The sequence below is a fragment of the Electrona antarctica genome (assembly GCF_951216825.1).
Source record: "Electrona antarctica genome assembly, chromosome: 17".
Classification (NCBI taxonomy): domain Eukaryota; kingdom Metazoa; phylum Chordata; class Actinopteri; order Myctophiformes; family Myctophidae; genus Electrona; species Electrona antarctica.
The window spans coordinates 32,473,797-32,496,917 of NC_136798.1; the positions used below are offsets into that span (position 1 = coordinate 32,473,797).

A 23,121-nucleotide genomic window follows, 5' to 3' on the forward strand; every position below is an offset into this window, starting at 1 on the left:
GAGCGTATTCATGAAAAGAAGCGGCGCTTTTCGAGCTTGTAGAACTGCTACTTTTGATATTTTTGAATTTGAATTCAAAGTAACGGTTTGGTTTCAACAGTAACATATGAGGTTTACATCCGACAGAGACAATTTTCTGTCACCAATTTTCCTCACAGTAGCTCGACTTCAGATACTGCACATAAAACACCAGAGCATGAATAACTGACGTAACCGATCTTGATGTTAAAGAATGATTTTATGTCTATTAATATTAGCCAGGCCTCCTCTCATCTTCAAAGGTCAGATTATATACTAGCCCCGAGAGTATGCTAGCGTCATATGGCGTAAGCTTCGTCACCAACAGTGTTGCCAGATTGTATGAAGCCCAAAAGAAGCGACTATACTGTAGGCCACATAAGCACACACACGCAGCTATTTGAAAATAGCAGATCTACAACTCACAAACACATCGCATCTGCGACACATTGTGAGCTTGTAGACCTGGTATTTCGTTTTTGTTGATGTGGAAAAATGTGGAATATATATATCTTTTTTTAAAGATATTTTTGGCGTTTTCTGCCTTTATTGATAGGATGAAAGTAGACTGACCGTCGGGATCGGGAGTCGAACCCGCAGCCCAGATGGATGAGCTAACTGCCCAGGCCAAAAATGTGGAACATTTAAGCATTCTGAATACACAAAACACACAGGGACCTTGACATGAAAAAGTGTTTAAACAACATCAGGAAGCAAGCCCAAATAAGCACTACACAAGCCCAAAAATACCACAAACCACAACTACAAATATTTATTTATACTTTACAGTACCAAGCGACTTTATAGAAAAAGAAAAAAAAACAAGCCCAAAGTTACTTGTAATAAGAGGACATGGCAATACTGGTCACCATCTCATGTCATGTGGTGCGACGCGGCCCAGACACTCGGGTTTTATGACTTCACGATGTACACTGACCTCACACGCTAAGACAGAACGATGTACACTGACCTCACACGCTAAGACAGAAACATGGGATTCTCTCTTTCTTTTTTAGGAGAGGTCGTGTGAGGCGATCCGTCGCTACTACTCGCATCTTCATAACTCGTTAAAAGCCTATGAAAAGAACCCCAGTGTAAATAAAATATAGCAAATAAAGTGCTGTTACTGTCGGAGGAGATGAATTTGCGTGCAAGGCATGAGGTTAGTCGTGCACGCTCAAATTTGTGGAACGCGTGCGTGCCTGCAGACACCATATTGTTGTAAAAAAGAAAAGAAAACGTACACCATCTGTGGACCCTCGTGGCTATTAAGCTGACGCAACAAGCATAAGTCTGTCGTTTTAGTTAGCTATAGTTTTAGCTATATATCGCTGTTGCAGAAAGCTCTTATCTCCATATTCTAACGTTTTGTGTTTTTTCATAAATTAACAACATTCTTTATCACACAATGGCATCAAAATGTGCAGATCTACAAGCTCGAAACGTGCATGGCGCGAAGCGTCGTGTGTTGAGCTCGTCGATCTGCTACTCTTGCCGTTTTAGGATCCTGAAAAGTAACAGTTTTGGACATGAGGTTTCCACCCGACATCATAACAGCCCGAGAGCACCACAGCTCCGACCGTGCACGGCGGGCGTATCGCTAAATCACTTATTTTGATCGCTGAACTTCTTTTGTTTTTAACATCTGTCTTTCATAATGTCAATGTCTCCACAGAGTCTGTTCCGTAAAAGGTGAACAGACGATAAAAACACATCCCTGCTCAGAGCTACTGTGTGCTAGAGATGGATTATTATTATTTTTATTTTTTTTGGCCTCTACCACTGGTTAATATAATAATATCAGATTATGGTATGAAAAGGGCCTGTCCGGAATTCTCCTTTAAATGGTTACTTCTGATTTTTAGACTTCTTAAACTCATTAAAAATAAATGAATCCACAAAACTAGTGTCATTTGTATTGTTGGCCTATTTGTACCATATAGCGCAACGTTCTTCAACTGTGACCCCTCTGTGACAAAAAAATTATGTGTGGCCCCCAGACCACCATAAAATGACCGGAACTACTTCATTCTTTCAGCGCCATTGCCGTAGATGTAGGTCAATTGAAGCCTATGTTTTAATACAGCGCTTACCGCCATTGCCGTTGATTAATGGCAATTGTCCTTTTATAGTGCATTCGATCGATCAAGCCATAATGCTAATTACGTTAGCCGGTTAGCTAGCTATGTTGTTGTCACAGCACTGGATCGTCCATTTTAGATCGCCGTCGCCATTATAATCCATTATATCCGTTTCTTTCAATGGCCTGTACTGTATCTCCTATTCCTTGTCCCAGATGGCATTTTTGGTCAAAACAACGTTTCTTTGACGGCACATAGCCGACGATGTGGAGCTCTCCAGTGCCCCGGTTTGGATTCATATTGTAAACAAGGCCTGTCCAGGCTCCGTTCAGCTTCCTAGGTTATGTTCACTTCCGGTAGACTGGAAATGTGGCTTTTCAAAATAAGAGCTCAAATGGGAAAAATGCTGTCGTGAATTAGATCCTAATTTTTCAATAAATGCTAGCGGGCTATTCACCAAAACAAGACCAGAACTCTCACCACGGGGAATCAATTAATACCTTTGCAACCACTATATTAATGGCAAGTATTTCCTACAGCTTTAAGTCTAAAAATCTGAACTAGCCCTTTAAGAACCCAGTGAGAGACTCACCCACACAGTTGTCACACAGGCTGCAGTGGGAGGCCCGTGGCGGACGGAAGATCTTGCAGGTGAAGCAGTACTTCAGTTTGACCGTCTGTCCGTTGATCAGCACCTCTCTGGTCCTGGGAGGAGGCCTGTACCCCGGACCACTGGAGCAGTTCGCTGTGTCTGGAGCAAACACACAGGTAGATCATGGTAAATGGACTGAATTTATATAGCGCTTTTCTCCAAAAGCGCTTTACAATGTACTTCACATTCACCCATTCACATACACATTCACACACCGACGGCGGAGGAAACCATGCAAGGGACCAACCTGCACATCGGGAGCAATTAAGGTTTCAGAGACTTGCTCAAGGACACTTCGACACTAACTCTGGGGGAGCCTGGGTTCGAAAACTGGGGACCTTGCGGTTAATTCCCATCTGGCAGTTTCCCAAGCTACCACTCTACCTCCTGAACCACTGATAGACATCACTCAACTTTTAAAGTGTATAAAAAGAACATGAGCATCGCGCCTGTCACAGACATGCGCAGAGCAAGTTCAGTCAGGAAACCTCAGTGCAGTCGCTGCCGGCCGTTAACACCTTAATTGCCCAGGGTTATTTAATCCATTAAATTATAGCGCCCAGTCGATTTATAGTAACGGAGCACTTTTACAGACGGACCGGATGTGGCTGTAGCAGCTAGATGTAGCCAAACCACTCTAGATGCGATCGACAACAACGGGAGGTAAGAATAAATCTATCGCGACTAGCGACTGGACAGCGGAGGGCACAGGATCTTTTTTTTATAATTAGACAGTTTGATTTAGATCCCGAGTTATTAACGTTTTAAGATTTTCGTTGTCGTCGGCTAAACAGGGGGGGAACATTTTCGATGACGTCTCACTGTTGCGCAACATCAAGGATTGCGCAACATGCGCTCCTAGGCTGTGGAGCGATGCGATCGGTTTTCATATCAATAAACTTCGTCTTTTGGATAAAACTTCGTCTTGGGCGCCGGGCGTTACTAATAGAAAGGACAAAGAACTTCGTCCTGGGCGATGGGGGTCTTAATTGGGCCGCCTCAGCATAACGCTCTCATCCACTCTTCCTCCTGCTTGCTTGCTTGCTGCTGCTATATCTGCTGCGCTGCTGTATACAAACCTTGCTGCTCACCCTCCTCCACCCCAGCTACCATATGTTTTGGTATGGGGGATTCGGAGTCCCTATAGCCGGGACTGATGCGCTTGATCTGAGTACCTAAAAAGCAGATCCCATTCATCGCCAAACATATTGCTCATTTATATTCAATAAATATCTATTCCATACATTCTTGAGTTGTCCTGACTGAAATATTGAATAGATATTGTAATAAGCTCTGAAGATGAACACAATAAGTTGTTTTGTTTCCGCTTGTTTCTCGTCTCCATAGTATTTTCATTTCAGAGATTATTATTCTTTAATTGTATTTCTAAATGATATTTGACTGAAATCAACAATGAGCAATTAGCAATATAAGGGGTAGGACTAGATACGTTTAAAGCTACATCCTATGCCCTTTTCGAGTACAACATGTATTTGTTTTCATAATGTATAGAGATGTGCATGTTGGCTTGCTGGAATACAGACAGACAGGTGGAACATTGTACACCATATCTCAAACCGTCTAGCTGTCAACTCAATCCACTCCCCCTGTATTATCTTTGCTTTGTTCTGATGGGCTGAGCCTGAGCTCCTGCGTATCTGAGTCAATAAACCACAACACTGTGTCTGAATAGACTCCGTGTCATGAAGAATTTCGTCCGCCAGCGCTGAAGCCAGACTGTTTGCTAAGTCTCTTCAGCGGAGGTCCCTGGAGGTCCCTGGAGACTGACCAGTTTGATCACAACAAACTGGTTCAATAAACCCACTGAGCAATAGCCGGCTATTAGACATCCGTCTAAAACCGGGCTATAACTATAATCTGTTGAAACTACGTTGTTTCAACGTCTAATCTAAGCCTAAACCGCAAAAAAACACTTTCATTTTTAGACCAGTTATAACGCATTTTTAGACGACTGTTTAGACGTATTTTAGTCTAATAGCATGAGAAATGCTCAATGGGAAAGTAAGTCACAATTTCATGTTTTTTTTTTCATGTTCAATTGCCATCTTTGTTACCATTTCGTTGCTGTCGGGCAGAATGTTTTTTCCCCCTGTAAATTAACGTCACACAAAGGCGTCAAAACGTGGCGCAAAGCAACGTGTTTCGAGCTTGTAGATCTGCTACTTTTGGTATTTTTTTATTTCAATCTGGAAAAGTTACAGTTTTGGACATATGAGGTACACGTGTAGGGGGGCTCAGATGTAAGCAGTGTTTCCATATTTTGCGAGAGAAATAAGCAACCAGATCGATGAAAACAAGCCCAAAAGAAGTGACTAGGCTACGGCTATTTGAAAATGCAATTAAAAAAAATAGAAAATATCTTTTTTATAAAAATAGGTAATTTTTGAATATGTTTTAAACAGATGGGTGGGGGTGGGTCTGCGGACAAATGCATATTAATCTGGGGGTCCTTGCCATTAAAATGTTTAAGAACCACTGGCTTATATTACACTAGGAAACAAGCCGAAATAAACTACACTTTAGAAACAAGCCCCCAAAAAAGGCAATCCACAGCTACCAATATTTACAATCGATTTAAACGTAGCTTATAATAAGCGGACATGGCAACACTGGTAGAAGGGGGGCTGCAAGGGAAAAAAAGGACTGAGACCATAAGAGGACCTTCTTGATTGGATCAGGATTAGAATCGAGTTAAACTAGATTAGTGAATTATACTCGGTTATCAATCTACAAGTAATAGGATTTAGCAGTCAGATTGAGAGGCTGAATGATGACTTCTTAGCTGTTATCCAAGCTGAAGAAGAGATTACGGCATAGAAAATAAGTATATTAAGTATGTATATTATATATTAAGGTCTATGAAGTGGTTAATGTAGAGAGAAAATCATAGCAGACTATGCAGCTGAATTGTCTCTGTTGTAGTGTAGAAAAATGTTGCAAACATTTGTTAAAAGGAAAGTCTTATGCATAGCTGATCAACTCAGAGACTGGTGCGTAGGCAGGGATCAGACACAAAGACTTGAATAACACACTGATACGGGCGCACCCCTCGCGCCTCCGCCTCACAGTTCTTCTGTTCAGTTCTTCCTTTTTTCCAAACGGTTGTCACGTTTTCCTTTTACTTTATACCTGATGTAAAGAAGCCTTAGTAGTTTTCTGGTTTTATCCTCGTAGCAGTTTTTGTATTGACCCATTTACAAATGTCAATCAAGCTTGTTTGTTAAATGTAGGCTATATAATTGTACATATGCGGTAGACTATATTAATGTCTGTAGTTATTAATGCCTGTAGTTATATGTACATAGCCGTTTTAGCCAAAGCGATAATTTAAGCAGAACAACAATATAATTTGAAAATGTATAGATGTCTCTTCAACAAATGGGAGCCAGTGGCAGGGCTTTTTCCAATTGCGGTCCTTTTCATAATTCAATATTTTGGGCAAAGCGATGCAGGCCTAATTACTATATTATGTTCATTCCATACCAAAACTCTGTTGCGTGTGCGGCTGTGCGCGAGTGTGTGTGTGTGTGTGTGATTCTGATCTGTCATCTCTGGATGTGTTGACACAATGACACTATACACACACGCAGAAGATGGGAGGCGGAGGCGCAGGGGGTGCGCTGCCCGTATCAGTGTGTTATTCAAGTTTTCGCGGATCAGACATATAGGATTAAATAAAATGACCTGCACACCGTCTACACTTGCACAATAGGGAGCGACTTCATTTAAGCAACGTTTCGGTCAATAGAGCAAAAAAGGTTAAAGTAATGATAAGGAATGATGAGGAAAGGAAAGGATGATGTCCCAAAGGAAGGATTAAGACCATTCCTTTGTCCCCCCCCACCCCGACAACACCATTATCTACGGAGACTCTCACAGAATAAGAGTATTTTACACAGTTCTGTTCATAAGTTCTTTGGCTGCATCGAGAATCAAGAGAATATTTGTCTCCCTCTAAGCAGACTACATATACTCAGGCCAACATTCTAAGTTTTGTTCAGACAGGTTAGGCAAGAACAAAATGACATCATTCAGAACTTTGGCATTGCCTGTCAGAACCTTTCATCGGCTGCTCTCACCACTGAGATATTCTGACTGGCCAAACAAAGTTCTGACATAACAACGTGTGGTGACACACGGGTAGACACTATGTGCTCTCGATATTGTTTTATTTCCAATATAGTTTGCTATAGATAATTCGCCTAGAGCAGGCTTTTTGTTTTACAAAAAGACACATTAAGGTGAATCCAACATAACACTGCTGTCAAACAAGTCTATGAAGCTATCTATGATTATTTTCTTCTTTTTTATCTGCAACACAATTTTATACAATATGTAGTGGGGGGTCTCTGCTTCATCTCTCTCTCTCTCTCAGCTAAGGGGTCCTTGGGCTGAAACAATCCAGATTAAATAAGTCTCAAGGTGCACGGCTCAACGATATATGAAACTGGGAAAACAGCTGCCCACAGCACAATAAATGTGCTTTTCGCATGGTTTGATTTACCCCTCCACGGACAGAGAAACGGACGACATGTTTTAACCTAACAGGAAGATGTTCCCAAACCTTTTAGCTCGAGAGACCCACGTGATACATTTGGTGTCTCCCCAGGACTCAAACTAGTGAAAATAGCCCATCTAGGAGCTCGTAGTTGGGCTATTTTCATATATTCATATAAAATTAATTTCATATAAATATTATATATATATATATATATATTTTTTTTTTAAATTAATTATTTTGAAAAACAGTTTTGAATTAGTTTAACTTGATTTTTTGTAATCTTCTTGAAAATCTGGGGTGCATTTAGTTTAGACTAGTCATTGGTTAGACATGGGTTAGGTTTAGGTGTGCTGCCCCGTGGGAGGTTAGGTTTAGGGTGAGGGTTTGAGATAGGTTGTAGTTGTAGGACTAATGACTGGTCTAACCAATGGCTAGTCTAAACCATAAACTGTACTGCACCCGAAAATCTTTTAAAATAATAATTGACAAAACAAATGGGTATTCACTCGCGACCCAATTTTTTTATCCGTGGCCCACATGTTGGGTCCCCGACCAACCATTTGGGAAACGTTAGATAATCACCCTCCCTAACAGGCCATCTGTATTGTCCCTCATTTGCTATTCCACACCAGCAGCGCCACTGTCCGAAAATAAACAACAGTGTACTGTAAGCACTGTCATTACACGCATAGATATAACAACAAACACAGCCAGATGGCAATTAACTAATGGAGAGAGAGATAGTACACACTTTGTCCACTGTCTGTCGGCAGAAATGACAAACGTGTCAAAATCTCAAACGTGTCAAAGCACATTGGAGGCTGGTGAAAAAATATATAATTTCAAAAGATTAAAAAAAAAGTTTAAACCAAAAAAGTCTCAACTTTTCATCAATTAAAAACAATTCCAAAAAACATTTCAAAGGTATTTAATAAAATAAAATAAAATCTAACAAATGTTATTTCTATTAATATATCTTGTTTTTTTGTTTTTTGACTAGTTTGGGTCCCGGTCAAGCATATCTAATTTATCTTTTGGGTCTTGACTTAAAAGGTTTGGGAACCACTGATATATACAAATAAGAGCCATTGAGATAGAAGAGTTACAAACAAAACAAGTGTTAAAACAAGCACTACGTTTGTGGCCGCGATGAGAGAGAGGGCACAACTCTTTCTATTTCAATGGCTCTGTTACAACGCTCCAGTGAGCAGCGTTGTTGCTAGGCAGGAGTGGGCGGGGCTTGGCATAATCAGAACTCCACTGAGTTCTGAGGCCACACATTTGTCCTCTCTGAACTTTCTTAGGTTAGGAGGCCATTGTTGGTTCTCAATGTGGAGTCTCAATGTGGAGCCCTGGGGTCCTTGGGGAAACGAATGAATAAATTGCCACAATCATTTTAACCACTTAAACCATATTTTATACTTTGTATAATTCAAAATCACACCTGTGTGAAGTGAGTGGTGCAACTCCAGGTGGGAGTCCCCGGGGGGGTCCCCGGAAGTTCCAGAACCACAGGAACGCGCCCAGGGCGCCTGCACAACAGTGACACTTGGTTCGTTATTTTCATGCTCGGACAGACCCAGCCAGGGACCCAGCCAGGGACACACATAGCTGCATGTCTATAGGAGTGGTTGCACCACTCAAAAATAAAATAGCAGATATACAGTAGATCTTGAAAGTGTTGCATTTGTCCCAAGTCCCTTCTGGGGGTTCCTGGCGTGAAACAATTTCAGATGGGGATCCGCAGCCAAATACATTTCAATTTGGAGGTCATGGACATGAAAACGTGTGAGAACCGCTGGGTTAGGCAAGCCCATGTAAGCCACCTTTACAAGTACACCTTTACAAGTACACCTTTACAAGTACACCTTTACAAGTACAAGCAGCGGAATGTTGGTGGGATGTGTTCCGCAAAGAACACAACAATACAATACAACAAGATAATAATATTGATGATAAAACCGCTTCTAAACGTGGCTATTCTCGCCACATGTTCATAAATCTTTTGCCGAATGTTCGTCTATGATGACATGGGGATTGATTGATTGATTGAAACCTTTATTTATTCTCGAAAAGAGCATTGAGGTTCTCCCTCATTTTCAATGATGAGATTACATACAGTATAAGACAATTTATGTATGTATAAAACACAAATCAAATCTTCACGTAAGGACATAGAGACATATTATACAGACAGTGAAAAAACAGTTTTCAACAGTTACATATTGAGGTAGGGAGGTTCAGAAGCATGTTATTAAATTGACCATAAGATATTGGGGTACCAATTTTCAGTGTTTGCTGTAATGTGTTCCATGTGGTTGGGGCATCGAAGCAAAAAGCTGATTTTCCTAGTTCAGATTGTACGGAGGGGACCTCTAGTGTAAGCCATTCACTTGAACGGGTCTGGCGAGTATTTATTTTCCATTGTAACAGCAATGTGATGTATGGGATGCTAGGGATAGAAAGAGGGATGCTAGGGCTCATGTGGTTAAAGCAGGGTATGCTAAAGAATATGTTTAGCTGTGTGTGTGTGTGTGTGTGTGTGTGTGTGTGTGTGTGTGTGTGTGTGTGTGTGTGTGTGTGTGTGTGTGTGTGGTGGGGGGGTTGTGCAGAATAATACAGGGAGTCTAATTTAGACTCACGATTCATCAAATGTACACAAGACTGGACCGATGCATTTACCCCTCAGGTCCCCCAAGCCATATCCATCCACCGACACAGCCCAGAGGTTAGTTATTAATCTGTTTAGAGACAATGCTAAAAATAGGATTCATCACCACAGGCATTCTTTTCTTTTCAGCTCCTTTAACTTGGAGAAGAATCACATGTCCTGTCTGGTGCTGCCGCCGTGCATCCCAACCAGCGTTGACAGGTTTTGCGAGAGAAACAAGCAACCGAGTCTGAGAAAACGAGCCCAAAAGAAGCGACTAGGCTACATGAACATACTTTAAACCTTTATACATTGGATATATGCGAATTTTCAGGTGGGGTTCTGCGGACAAATACATATTTGGCATGAACATTTTTGAGAATCACTTTTAAACATTAGGAAACAAGCCCAAATAAGCAAACTACACTTTAGAAACAAGCCCGAATTGTTGAATACAGTACAATGCACAACATGCATGTTTATTGTCTGTTGCACATGGAAAATAAGTGTTTTAACTCGCAACTACCAACATTTGACTTTATAGAAAAAGAAGACCAAAGTCGTTTATAATAAGCAGACATGGCAACACTCATCCGATCCCCCTTACGCAGGAAATGAGCCAAGTTATTTGTAGATAATGTGCGTCAGAGAGTAAACAAACAAATCAGAGACAGTAACAAAATAACTCCCCTGACTTGTCTGCTCCATAAATCTGACGAAAATAGAATAATGACCACATTTGGTCATTTCCTCAAGTCGGTTCAATCTATGGTGATTTGACTATTGAACAAAAAAGTTGGTCTGTTTTGGAACTATGCACATATTTGTGTTTGCGTTAAGCAGAATATTGTCTCTGTCGGGTGGAAAGTTAGAAACCTCATGTCCAAAATGATTACAGTACTTTTCAGGAAACAAATAGCAAATGTAGCAGATCCACAAGTTTGATCGCTTCAAGCTTGCGGATCTGCTACTTTTGATGCTTTTGTGTGACGCTGTAGTATGATCAAGTAGGACGTTAAAAAACAGTTAGAATAAGGAGATAAGAGGTTTCTTTGCAGTGTCAATTATCTACTTTAACAATTTAATAAAGAATGTTAACCGCATTAACCCTGGGTGTCACAATGTGTCACAGTGCATTGTTGCCATTTGTCATTACAAAGAAATATGTTGATTAGAAGCCCGATGTCTCAACTTATTCCTAGCTCAAGTTAGGGTTGAGCGGAAGCTTATCTGCAGACCCCAAACCACAGCGTTGACAAATGCCTGACATTAAACTGTGATGCACTCGAATTATTTATTTCTTGAACCAACCAGATCTCACAGCAATACGTAAATATGTACGGAATTGCACTTCCGTACATATTACACGACTACTGTTTTGACCACGACGGAGGCGTGGTGTTGTACCCCCCCCCCCCCCCCCCCCCCGCCACACACACACACACACACACACACACACACACACACACACACACACACACACACACACACACACACACACACACACACACACACACACACACACACACACACACACACACACACACACAGATAATCGCATCCTTTCGGAGTCACAGGGTGCAAAACCACAAACAACAAACTCTGTCCTAAGAATAGACATGAAAGCTTGGTTGTGCCTTTACAGAGCTGAGTGTGTAGAAGTCATTAGTGTTGGCACGGAGCCGCTGTCTGAAGGAGGGAGCAACAAAGACCTCTTATCTAATCTGATCTGAGCTGTCACAGTGACCCTGAGATGGACTGACCCTGAAATAGACTGACCCTGAGATGGACTGACCCTGAGATGGACTGACCCTGAGACAGACTGACCCTGAGACGGACTGACCCTGAGACGGACTGACCCTGAGACAGACTGACCCTGAGAAGGACTGACCCTAAAATAGACTGACCCTGAAATAGACTGACCCTGAGACGGACTGACCCTGAGACGGACTGACCCTGAAATAGACTGTCCCTGAGACAGACTGACCCTGAGACGGACTGACCCTGAAATAGACTGACCCTGAGATGGACTGACCCTGAGATGGACTGACCCTGAAATAGACTGACCCTGAGATAGACTGACCCTGAAATAGACTGACCCTGAGACGGACTGACCCTGAGACGGACTGACCCTGTGACAGACTGACCCTGAGACGGACTGACCCTGAGACGGACTGACCCTGAGACGGACTGACCCTGTGACAGACTGACCCTGAAATAGACTGACTTGAGACAGACTGACCCTGAAATAGACTGAAATAGACTGACTTGAGACAGACTGACCCTGAAATAGACTGACCCTGAGACAGACTGACTTGAGACAGACTGACCCTGAAATAGTCTGACTTGAGACAGACTGACCAAAGAAAGAAAGAAAGAAAGAAAGAAAGAAAGAAAGAAAGAAAGAAAGAATTACAAAAAAGTAAAACATGTACACATGCCTCATGTGTCTAAAACTGTTACTTTTCACGATTCAAGTTCAACAGTAGAAAAGTTGCAGATCTACAAGCTCAAGACGTGATGCTTTAGTTGCATGTTGCATGTTGAAAAAAAGTCAAACCCCACAAAAGGTTAGAATCTGAAGATGAGAGGTTTCTGCCCGACAACAGTGATGAATGACAACAGACTGTCATTTCATAAGATCATCGTGGTGTCCCTATTTTGGGATAATTGTCAAACTGACCCTCGTGTCTCTGTTGTCAAGGACACAGACAGGGTTCCTACAGGGACATCTTAACGGAACATCTCACACACCACACACACACACACACGCGCGCGCGCTTGCCAACGTGCCTTAAATCAGCTTCATAAATTAAATCACTTTCATAACGACGTTATCTCAAGGCCAACGAAAACAGGCAGAAATCAGCTACAAAGTCAAGATGGCAATCAAATGTGACATGCTTCATATACCCTGGCTATTAAGAGCAATTTATTACCCATCGTAGCCCATGTGGTACGTGTACTAACCACTCTATTGGGCCACCCCCTAATCAGGCACGTTTTAAGTTAACCGCCTAAAATTGAGAAAGGGACAATATCCAAATTCCCAGATAAGTATCTCGTGAAGTCTGAGATCCCGATATGGATTCAGAAGACATGTGTAGAATCGGCCTCAGGTCTTAAATGGGTTAATATGGACATATATATATTAACTGCCCAGCTCTCTCGTCCACTCACCGATCTGTCTCTCCAGGTCGGCGGCCTCGTCGGCCGTGGCTCGGGGCAGGACCCCGGGGTCCGTGAAGCTGGCCCTGAACAGCATGCCCAGCACAAACAGGAACAGCCCCCCGCCAATCACCGGGATGATTGGACTCAGGTTGGACGCCAGGAACGGACAGCTGAAAAACACACACACACGATATACTGTCAACGACATATTATCCAAAACTTTTTCATGTCAAGGAACCACAAATTGATATGCACCAAACGGTAGGTGGTAAGACTTCTGTGACAACCACCCGTTATAATGTCAATGTATGTGATCATACCTTATATGAAATATATTAATTATGTTTTTGATTTACTATAGCATTATCGATATGATGTGTGTACTTATTTCCCCAACACAAACGCAAATTATATACTCTTAGGATCCAGGCTCGAGTCTATCCGTCGCCCACCAGCCAAGGGACCCCCGTGTTTTCACACTGCCTGCAGTCATAATGGATATTTGAATATCAATTACTTCTTGTTTGTTGAATAATTAAGGGTGTATGTGTTTATTATGAGAGATTAATACTTTGCTTTAGGGAGAGATCAACAACATGCACCCAACAAAAATGTTTATGGTGCTGGGAGCAAATTCTCTTAGATGAAAAATAAATTGATAAAGTATATCCACTCCCACACACTTTTCTCTGCCTTATTTATCAGCCTTGGGAGATTACTGTACCTCATATCGTCAGTTAATTTGAATAACTTGTCTATTTTGTGAGTTGAGAATGTGCGTCATGAGGATTCAGGTATACTACTACTAAATTTATAATGTTCACCGTAGGTGGTTGTGGGCGGGTTAGTAGCAAACACTGATGAGTGAAAGTGACGTCAATGACCTCCCAGTCAACCTGCCTTCATAAAACAGAGAACATTTTATTTTTTTGCTTTTTCTTCCTTTATTAGATAGTATACAATACAGTAGTCTGACAGGAAATGGGGAGAGAGATATGGGGAGTGACACACAGCTAAGGTCGTTGGGATCGGGACGCAAACCCGCGACACACTGTCAGGCTCACATCAGCAGCCATGCCCGGATCACTACGCCAGCCGCCCAGGCCGGACACTGGGGAGCAGTGGGGACCCTCCCAAACTGACAAGCACTTGGGAGTTGAGGCATTACATTTCGGTTTCACAGATAGAGCTCCTTAAGAGAATCAAAAGCAAAGGATGCTTATAATATGGGGTGCAGTACGTCGTAGTTCAGACTAGTCATTGGTCCGACAAATGACAACCCACCTCAAACCCTAACCTAACCATAACCGCAAGCACGGGAGCAGTTGGAAAAAAAAATTTCAGTCAGTTGGAAAAATTGTTTTCAGTCTGTTACTCTGTTCCATAAATAACACTGTCTGGTGGTGTGCTGCGTTTGCGTTAACAAATCAAATTAAGAGTTTGGAAAACAGAATATTCTATTCAATTCAGGCAAACTATCATCATCCCATTTTCACAATAAACATTTTTCCCCCCAGAGCCGACATTATGCGTTTTTTTTATGGATCCCTAACCTTGACTTAATCCAATTATGTACCTCTTGACAATACAATCTCTTTTCGATCATTGTGTGTAAAATGAAATTAAACTGAACTAAATGAAATGCCATCTATTGTCCGTAGGGGGAATTCTGTTCATATCAGTGAACCTTGATTGAGTTGAGTCTGGTGAATCCTACGCACTTTTATTGAATAATTGTTGAGTAATTGTCCGTCACATTCCATCACACAATGAATAGCAATCCTTCTGTTCACTCTGTCTGCGGCTGGGCGGTTATATGCTGGAATGGAACTAAGTACATTTTACTAAAGCAATCTGGGAACCCATCGGCAAAGAAAGGGGGAAAATAAATCAAACCTGTTCTTGAGAGATTACTAAAGCAGTGGTTCTCAAACAGGACCTCTAAACTGATATGCATTTGGCCACGGACATCACCCACCCCCCCCCCCCCCCCCCACCCCACCCCCCCCCTGAAAATGTGTTCAGAAATAGCAGATGTACAAGCTCGCAGTGCGGCACAAAGCAGATCTGCTATTTTTTAATAGCCAACAGATAAATGGATAAAGTGTGTAAAATGATTGTGATGATGATATGTTCAGCACTGTTGCTGCATGTGGCCTATTCTTTTGGGCTTGTTTTCATAGACCTCATTGCTTATTTCTCTCACATGTGGATCCACATGCAGTGCAGCTGGCATGGGTTCAAATCCCACCAGAGCTCCTTGACTAAACCCGCCTCCTTCATCGGCTCCCTTTCATCTTCTTCAATTCACTCTCTCTCAAAAACAAAACATGCGCTTAAACCCCATTTTAAAAATGGCAAAAAATAGCAGTCGTGAGCGTGACTCATTTGTGAGCTTGTACTGTACATACGTTATATTTTTTTGCTATTAAAATGTAGGGATGCCTGGTTGAAAGTGGTTCAAAGCAAATCAAATCGTGATTCTTGTGGATCTCCCAACCTCGGCCTTCATGATTTGTGGCCAGTCTGTGACATCAATAGAGCATCGGAGTCTGCCGTAATGTACGCATCCTACCTGGATCACGTGTCCCCCCTCCTTTCTGAATTCCCACAGTGTTTAACCCATTCAGGCCTGACGTCGAAATTTAAAAAAAAATGTTTTCTAAATCATGACAATTTTCGGAAAGATTTGAGGCACATTTTAACGATTTTTCAAAAATAGCAGACCTACAAGTTCATAGCGCGCCACTCGGTGGCGCGCTATGAGCTTGTAGATCTGCTATTTTTCAATAGCTAAATTATAACAATGTTTAAAACACCAAAAGGGGTTCCCGCCCAAAATGGGTTAATGGTTAATGTGGTTAAACGCTAACGTGACATGGATGCGTTCCAGGTCTCAATGGATTAATATCGGGGGGCACGCGTTATTCTGACATCCCGTTAGTCCGTCCACGTGGCTTCCACGTACGATTAGCGATTGAGGATATTTAGTATTGGACTCTATGGTCGGAATATTGGGTAGTCGGATTTACGGGTGTCGAGAGATTGGGAATGCACAGATTAGAAAATGCACAACTCATCGAACAGCAACGTATTGTGAGCTTATAGATCGTCTACTATTACACAGATGAATGGAAACCATTCGGACGATTATGCAAAATAATTGCGATTATCTCAAATAATATTGTGATGACGCGATTATGTAATAATTACGACAGGCCTATAGTCACAGACGTGACACATTGTGAGCTTGTAGATCCGCTATTTTCGGCGAACGACAAAGTACAAAATCAAGCTTGAGAGTGAGACGGACAGGCGGGAAGGAGAGTGGATGTCCTGCTGTTTCCTAGGAGATCTGCAAGCTGTTCCTACATGACAACAGCAGCCTCGTTACCATGGATACCCCCGGAACACTGGGGCGCCGTGCGAACAATGAAAGACATGAGAGAGAGGGAGAGAGCAGTGTTCATTTTGACAGCAAGTTTTGATTTAGTTTAGTCATAGTCGTTTGAATGAAATTTAATTTAGTCACATTTTTGTCATCTGAAAAGTTAGTTTTAGTCTAGTTTTAGTTGACTAAAGATCATAAGAGTTTAGACGGCTAAATGTACAGTTGATTTTGTCGACAAAAAAGTATTTTGGCAGGCCTTGATGGCGTCGATTGATTTTACACTTGGTTGCGTGCTGAACATAGCGGATCTACAAGTTCACAGAGCCTGTAGATCTGCTACACCCGAGCACAACCAAACACCCGAGCGCAACCAAACATTCTACTAGATCTCTTCTCCACTAGTCCATCCCACACATATTAGTCTAGCTTATATTTGTTGACGAAATCGTCAATACATTTAGTCATAATTTATTTAGTTTTCGTCAGAGAAAAAAAGGTAGTCAACGAACATTTTTCGGCATAATTATATGATGAAATCAACACTAAAGGACAGAGAGAAAGACGAGAGAAAGAAAGACGAGGAGAGAGAGACCAGTGTCGCTATAGCTAAACAGTTCCTCACTTTCTCCTCATCTCTCAAATTGAGATTTGGGTTTAAATCAGGGGTTCTCAACCGTTTTATACCACGACCTCATTCTATGGGAGAAATCACACACTTGATTTATAGTGGAAATGTCTGTTATTTTATAAATAAAGCATACATTGGTAGCCCTGAATAGGAATATTTATTAGATAGAAAATCGAATTATGATGCTGTGATCCTGCTAATAGTGTCTTATCATATCATAAATGCTACATTTGTAAAGGGAATAAGCTTTAATAGCTTATATCTGTTGCCAGAATAAAAATGAATACAACGAAAATGCATTCACAACTTAAAAAACAAAAACAAAAACAGACTTTTTTTGGGGGGGGGGGGACATTTTTCCATCCCACAACCCCACTTGGGATCCCCTCTCCCGTCCCAAGTTTGAGAACATCTGGAGCATCTGAAACTAATCTTATCAGGCAATGCTGCCAGCTGAGTATGGCCAGACTATTATCTCTCCGTAGATATTAGTCTGGAACTTCAGTGTGGAAGATTTATTTCCAAGAAGATTTATTTCCGGTTACAAACAGATTCCAATGTCACAGGGGCGACTGTGGCTCAAGAGGTAGAGCAGGTCGTCCAATGATCCATGGGTCGGTGGTTCGAATCCCGGCTCCTCCTGTCTACATGTCGAAGTGTCCTTGGTCAAGACACTGAACCCCAAATTGCTCCCGATGTGCTGGTTGGTACCTTGCATGGCTTCCGCCGCAATCGGTGTATGAATGTGTGTGTGAATGGGTGAATGTAATGCACAATCTCTGTAAAGCGCCTTGGATAAAGGCGTTATATAAATGCACCATTTACCATTTATTTTACAGCAAAGAAAAGTCTCACTTTGAGTGGGCTCTGACACTGGCTTGGACACCCTGGACAACTCTAGGGTGAGTGAGTGCCAGACCAATCTCTGTTGTTTTTCCTGTGGCAGATTTGTCCTCATTTGGGGAATCCAGAAATAGCACCACCTAAACAGTTGGAGCATTCTAGTTGTGGTGCGTCAGACATGTATGAAAAGTTAATGGTATCTCTGTCTGTCTACACTGAAAACACAGCATGTGCTCTGTAATTGTGCCAGTCATTACTTTAGTATTTGGGTAGTTTTATCCCCATTCCTCTCAGATTACAGCACCTAAACAGTTTATTTGTATTGTGTGTCTGCAAAACAAATCAAATGCCTTCATTATCCTTGTGTTTATCATCTACATCACTATAATCTCATAATCACATTTTCGAAGCAAATTATGTGCATGACCCATATATTATGTAACTATTTCTGTTAGAATATGGACAGGAGATGGGAGGTTTCTGCCCAACAGCAACGGTATCCAAGAAGTTATGACCCTCATGGGAAAAATAGACACTGATGTCTGGTCCTGTAAAAGAGAGGAATCAATCCTAATTGATCTGGCCTGTGGTTTTGTCTGAGAGCCTTCAGTGTGTGCAATTCAGCCAGATTGAGACCGTTTGACCACACGCCCGAAAAGTCTCTTCGTTTGAAATCAACCAGAAGTTTGTGGCATTCAACTGATCAGTGGTCAGGCGCCGTTTCTTGGAAAGACGAGGCCTTCCTGCCATCTCGTTCACTCACTCAAAGTTAATTATTCATTTATGGCTATCAAAACATCTGACATTCAATATGCCTCCATCTGTGGAATGTGGGGAAGACCGCTGACTCGCTTCGCTTCAATGGGTGCGTTTATGCAACATCGCAGCACACAACATGTTACTGTGAATAATCGTGTTACGCATTGATCGCTCTGGCCAAAAAAAGACATGAAAGACTGTGCAAGCAATCTAGGGATATTCTAATTGGGTTACGCTCATTCAGATTATGTCCATACACCAATTGAGATAATCAGACATACTGGGTTTATGACAATTGCTACAGTATAATTGGACTTTTGCCTTCATCAGATTAAGGTCGGTTCATTTACAAGTGCACATCAACAACCCCATTCGCTAGGACGAAGAGTCTACACACATAATTTGGTTAACATCGGATTTTAGAGTGCATGTAAACATGTCCAATTGCAGTGGTGGAAAGTCCATATGTACAGTATGTACGCAAGTACTGTACTTACAATTTTGAGGTTTTACTTTACTGGAGTATTTCCAATTTTCTATACTTTTACTCCACTACAATTATTTGTTACTCTGTTACTACTAGACTAGTTACCCAATATTAAACATACATTAACCCGTTTTGCCGCCAGCATTGATTAATTAAATTAATCTATCGAGCATTGCCACGGTTTTATTGCGCTCAACCCTTATTTCGAAGAGCCAAATATCCGTAACCGGATGTTACAATGACAAAATGCTGTGTGTGGTGTCTTGACCGGTTGTTGTTCTCTCGGTCGGTGGTGGAAAAACCCGACCGCGAGTATCACAGCGCCTTCTGTCGGCCGTTGAAAAACCAGAAACGACATTCATTGCGCCGATTTGGAGACACAGGCCTTTGAAAGCAGCACATAGAGTGCAAGTGGATGCGCGCGCATCTTCAAAATGGCCGTGGCCACTGTCCCACTTTGACTGTTATGCTAATGGGCGGCAGATAACAATTCGATCGGATCAAAACATGGATTAAAGAATATAAACCCTGGAAAACGTAGGCTACGGTTCTGGCAGGCTAGACGATTAATCTAATCCTACGGTTACTACGGTTCTGGCGGGCTGCGTGTTAAGCTGTTTTATATTTCGGCTATGTGAAATAGCAGATCTGCAAGCTCACGTTGTGAGAGGAAAAGGACAAAAGAAAATCCTTTGAAATAGCAGATCTACAAGCTACAAGTAAAATATTTGCCTCTGAGATGTAGTGGAGTAGAAGTGAAAGTACTGACAATTGGAAATACTCAAGTAAAGTTAAAAATAAATACTGCAAAATTGTACTCGAGTAAAATGTACTTAGTTACTTTACACCACTGTCTGGACTGTGCTGTGGCCTTAATCAGATCAGACTCAGACTGTTCATATATTGTAAACAAACCCAGTAGCCCTGAGAATACGTTAGTCACTACTATCGGTTGCATAATGTCTACAGAGCAAATTAAAGTGGCCAGGGAAAGGTCGTATTATTCTGTTCACGACTACTGGACGTCTGCCACAGAAACATCAGGACCATTTGGGTTTGGGGAGGAGATGAAATGTCTGTCTGATGCCATGTCCACTTGATCTTTTCTTTCAGGAAAAAGAGAAAAGAATAACAGGGAGGTAATCAAGCTGTACTGGAGTGGATTCAGAGAGATTTGCTTCAGTGACAATGGACAAGCTGGTATATTGGCAAAGAGATAGAGTGAGTAAGTGAGTGAGTCAGTGTGAGAGAGAGAGAGAGAGAGAGAGAGAGAGAGAGAGAGTCCCAAACAGTGGGTTGGGACCCATTTGTGGGTCATGGACCAATTTGTATGGGTCACGACTCGAGCAAAAATCCCATTTCCTTTTCCTAGATTATATAGTATATTTCAAAAGATTCGTTTTTTATTCTAAAAGGTAATAATTGTATAATTTTAAAACAAATCTAAGAAATTCCATGAATAAAAATAATTAATAAGTAGTGAACATAGCTGATCTACAATCTCGCTACACAGTGCAAAGTGTGGCGTTGTGCGCTTGTAGATCTGCCATTTTCTTTAGTTTGGGTCCCGGCCTCCCGGGCAAACATGTAATGTCTTTTGCTCCAACACATCATATATGAACATGATGAAAATATTTTTTCCATGCAAGTTTCAACAATATAAGTGGAAGTACTTCATCAAACATACTGTAGTCTGTGTTGCTTTCCATCATGTGGGTGTATATTAACATTATAAGGCTGGATTGTCTCATTAAGCGTGGCGGCACCAGGTCATGTGGGGATCATCATGACCGTATATGACTATGCTATATAGTGATTTAACCTTTGATGTACTCAAGCGGTGGGAGTAGCTTGGTACGTACTCCAGTACTGTACTTACTGTACAGTAAGTACAATTTTGTAGGCTACGTTATTTATTATTTCCGATTTTATACTCTAAGAAAAATATTGTACTTCAGTCAATTATTTGACAGCTTTGGTTACCACAATTTACCAGTTAGTTACTTTTGTTTCTTCAAGATTTATAGATGATTAATATAAATAATTTACAGATCATGTTAGAGATTAGTTTTAGCTACCCAGCAGTAGATAAAGTAAGCCCCACCTTTACAAACATTAAAGTGACGATGAACACATCAATGCATTAGGCTACCCAATACTATAATTGTGAAATGCCAAATGGGCCATTCTGCAGACACTTTTAAGTTTGGCAGCCTATTGTAAATATAGAATATGATATATAGTTTTGTGCTTTTACTCAGGTATATAGGCTATAACCTACATTTCTGAATAAAGGACTTTTACATAAACAGTACTAGCAGGCCTATACCATGGTAGACAAGACATGCATGTCTTATCATGGAACAAATCTGAGTACTTCTTTCCAAATTCCACCACTGTCACTTCATCAATTCTGTAACTCGTCTCGAAGACTCAGAGTGCACAAAACGTTACACGTTTACACTCTCTCACAGTAAAAAATAATATCAGTATGACTATGATCAGATGACTTTCCTCAGTGTTGGCACTTACTCAAAGGTGAAGAGGCGGCCGTGAGAGAGTACAACTGTTACCTTAGGCTGCCTTTTTACACTCCCTCAGAGCAAAAAAATATCAGATTAGTATTACTTTTCCTCACACTTACTCGAAGGTGAAGAAGAGGCCGCTGGTTGCGGAGATGAGATGAGCAGCAGGGTCAGGTAGAACACCCCGGTCTGTCTGGCCATCATGACCCTTCCGTTACAATAGAACCGGTTCCTGCCGGGGAACAGCTCCCATTTCCTCCGCTTCTTCCGAATGTTCGTCGCCTTCGTCTTGTGCGTCTCCGTCGGCGCGGCTCCAGCGGGCGACGAGTTGCGGGTGCAGATCTGATTGTACTGGCATTCCCGCATATTGGCGCTGCTGAGCTCATGCTGCTGCTGGTCCAGACCCAGATGCATCTGTCAACAAGAAGATGTCGCACAATTCCCAACCAACAAAACAAGCAGACGGCCAAAACAGATGACGGTCAATATAACACGATCAATCCGATTGTTTTATGTTCAATTAATAAATGTCCGAGGCCAACTCTCCTCCCCGTCCCCCTTTGTCAGTCACATTTCAATCTTTAAAAGGTTTGTATTCCATCATCAGGACTGGAGGAACCCTGGTGAGATCTCTGTCCTCGCCGCTGGTGATGGCTCATTCTTCCATTGTTTTTCCTCTCCACCGCAACAGCGACTATTTATGTTGTTTAGAATCCTAAACTAGAGACGCTGTTCAGGTGTGTAGCTTTTACATGAAACAGCTTTCCTTCAGCAGCAGCACGGTCAGGTCCAAAGAAGAAGCCTGGAGAGAATGCTCCATAGGCTAAAGCGCTGATTGTGTCCTTCTTCCTTCACAGCAGTGTCCTCAATCAAACAAACAACGTCTTCTGAAATGGACCGATGATGATCAACCGGACCTGATAAATAACACAACCAAACCGTGCGGAGGAGGAGGATGCAGGAATGACTACCATATGAATCCAACGCGGTGGGAATGCATTGCTTGTTGTTGGTGGTGACTGAGTGAGAGAGTGAGTGAGGGGGAAATATTTCCGCAAAACCCACGCCGAGCATCTCCTCCTGCTTCCTCCTCGTCCTCCTCCTCCTCCTCCCACCCGCTGCAGAACAGAGCCGGGGGGGGGGGGGGGGGGGGGTCAAATAAAATGTCTAAAAATCTTTTGAAAATAGCAGATGCAACGCATTGTGAGCTTGCAGATCTGCTATTTTCAAATGATCAAATGTAGGATAATAATGTAAAAAAAAAGAAGTACTTATTGCCTCTGATGTGGAGTGTAAGTAAAAGTAGGCTAGACTACTGAAAATTGGAAATACTACATTCAAATAAAAGTACTTCAAAATTGTAGGCTAATTATTAAATATGTGTCGTCGCCCCC

At 41.8% G+C, this 23,121-nt stretch overlaps 1 protein-coding gene across 1 annotated transcript in view; it reads right to left on the bottom strand.

Moving 5' to 3' along the window:
• The window catches only part of LOC306941077 (palmitoyltransferase ZDHHC14-like), a gene marked incomplete at its 3' end in the record, with an annotated part of 33,413 nt that extends 10,647 nt beyond the window's left edge, over positions 1-22,766 (bottom strand). Inside the window, 4 exon segments of the mRNA XM_079526382.1 lie at positions 2,692-2,850; positions 13,104-13,264; positions 21,847-21,883; positions 21,886-22,766. Coding sequence (XP_079382508.1) covers positions 2,692-2,850; positions 13,104-13,264; positions 21,847-21,883; positions 21,886-22,141 — 613 coding nt within the window. The 5' untranslated portion in view covers positions 22,142-22,766.
• Positions 22,767-23,121: the final 355 nt, after the last annotated feature.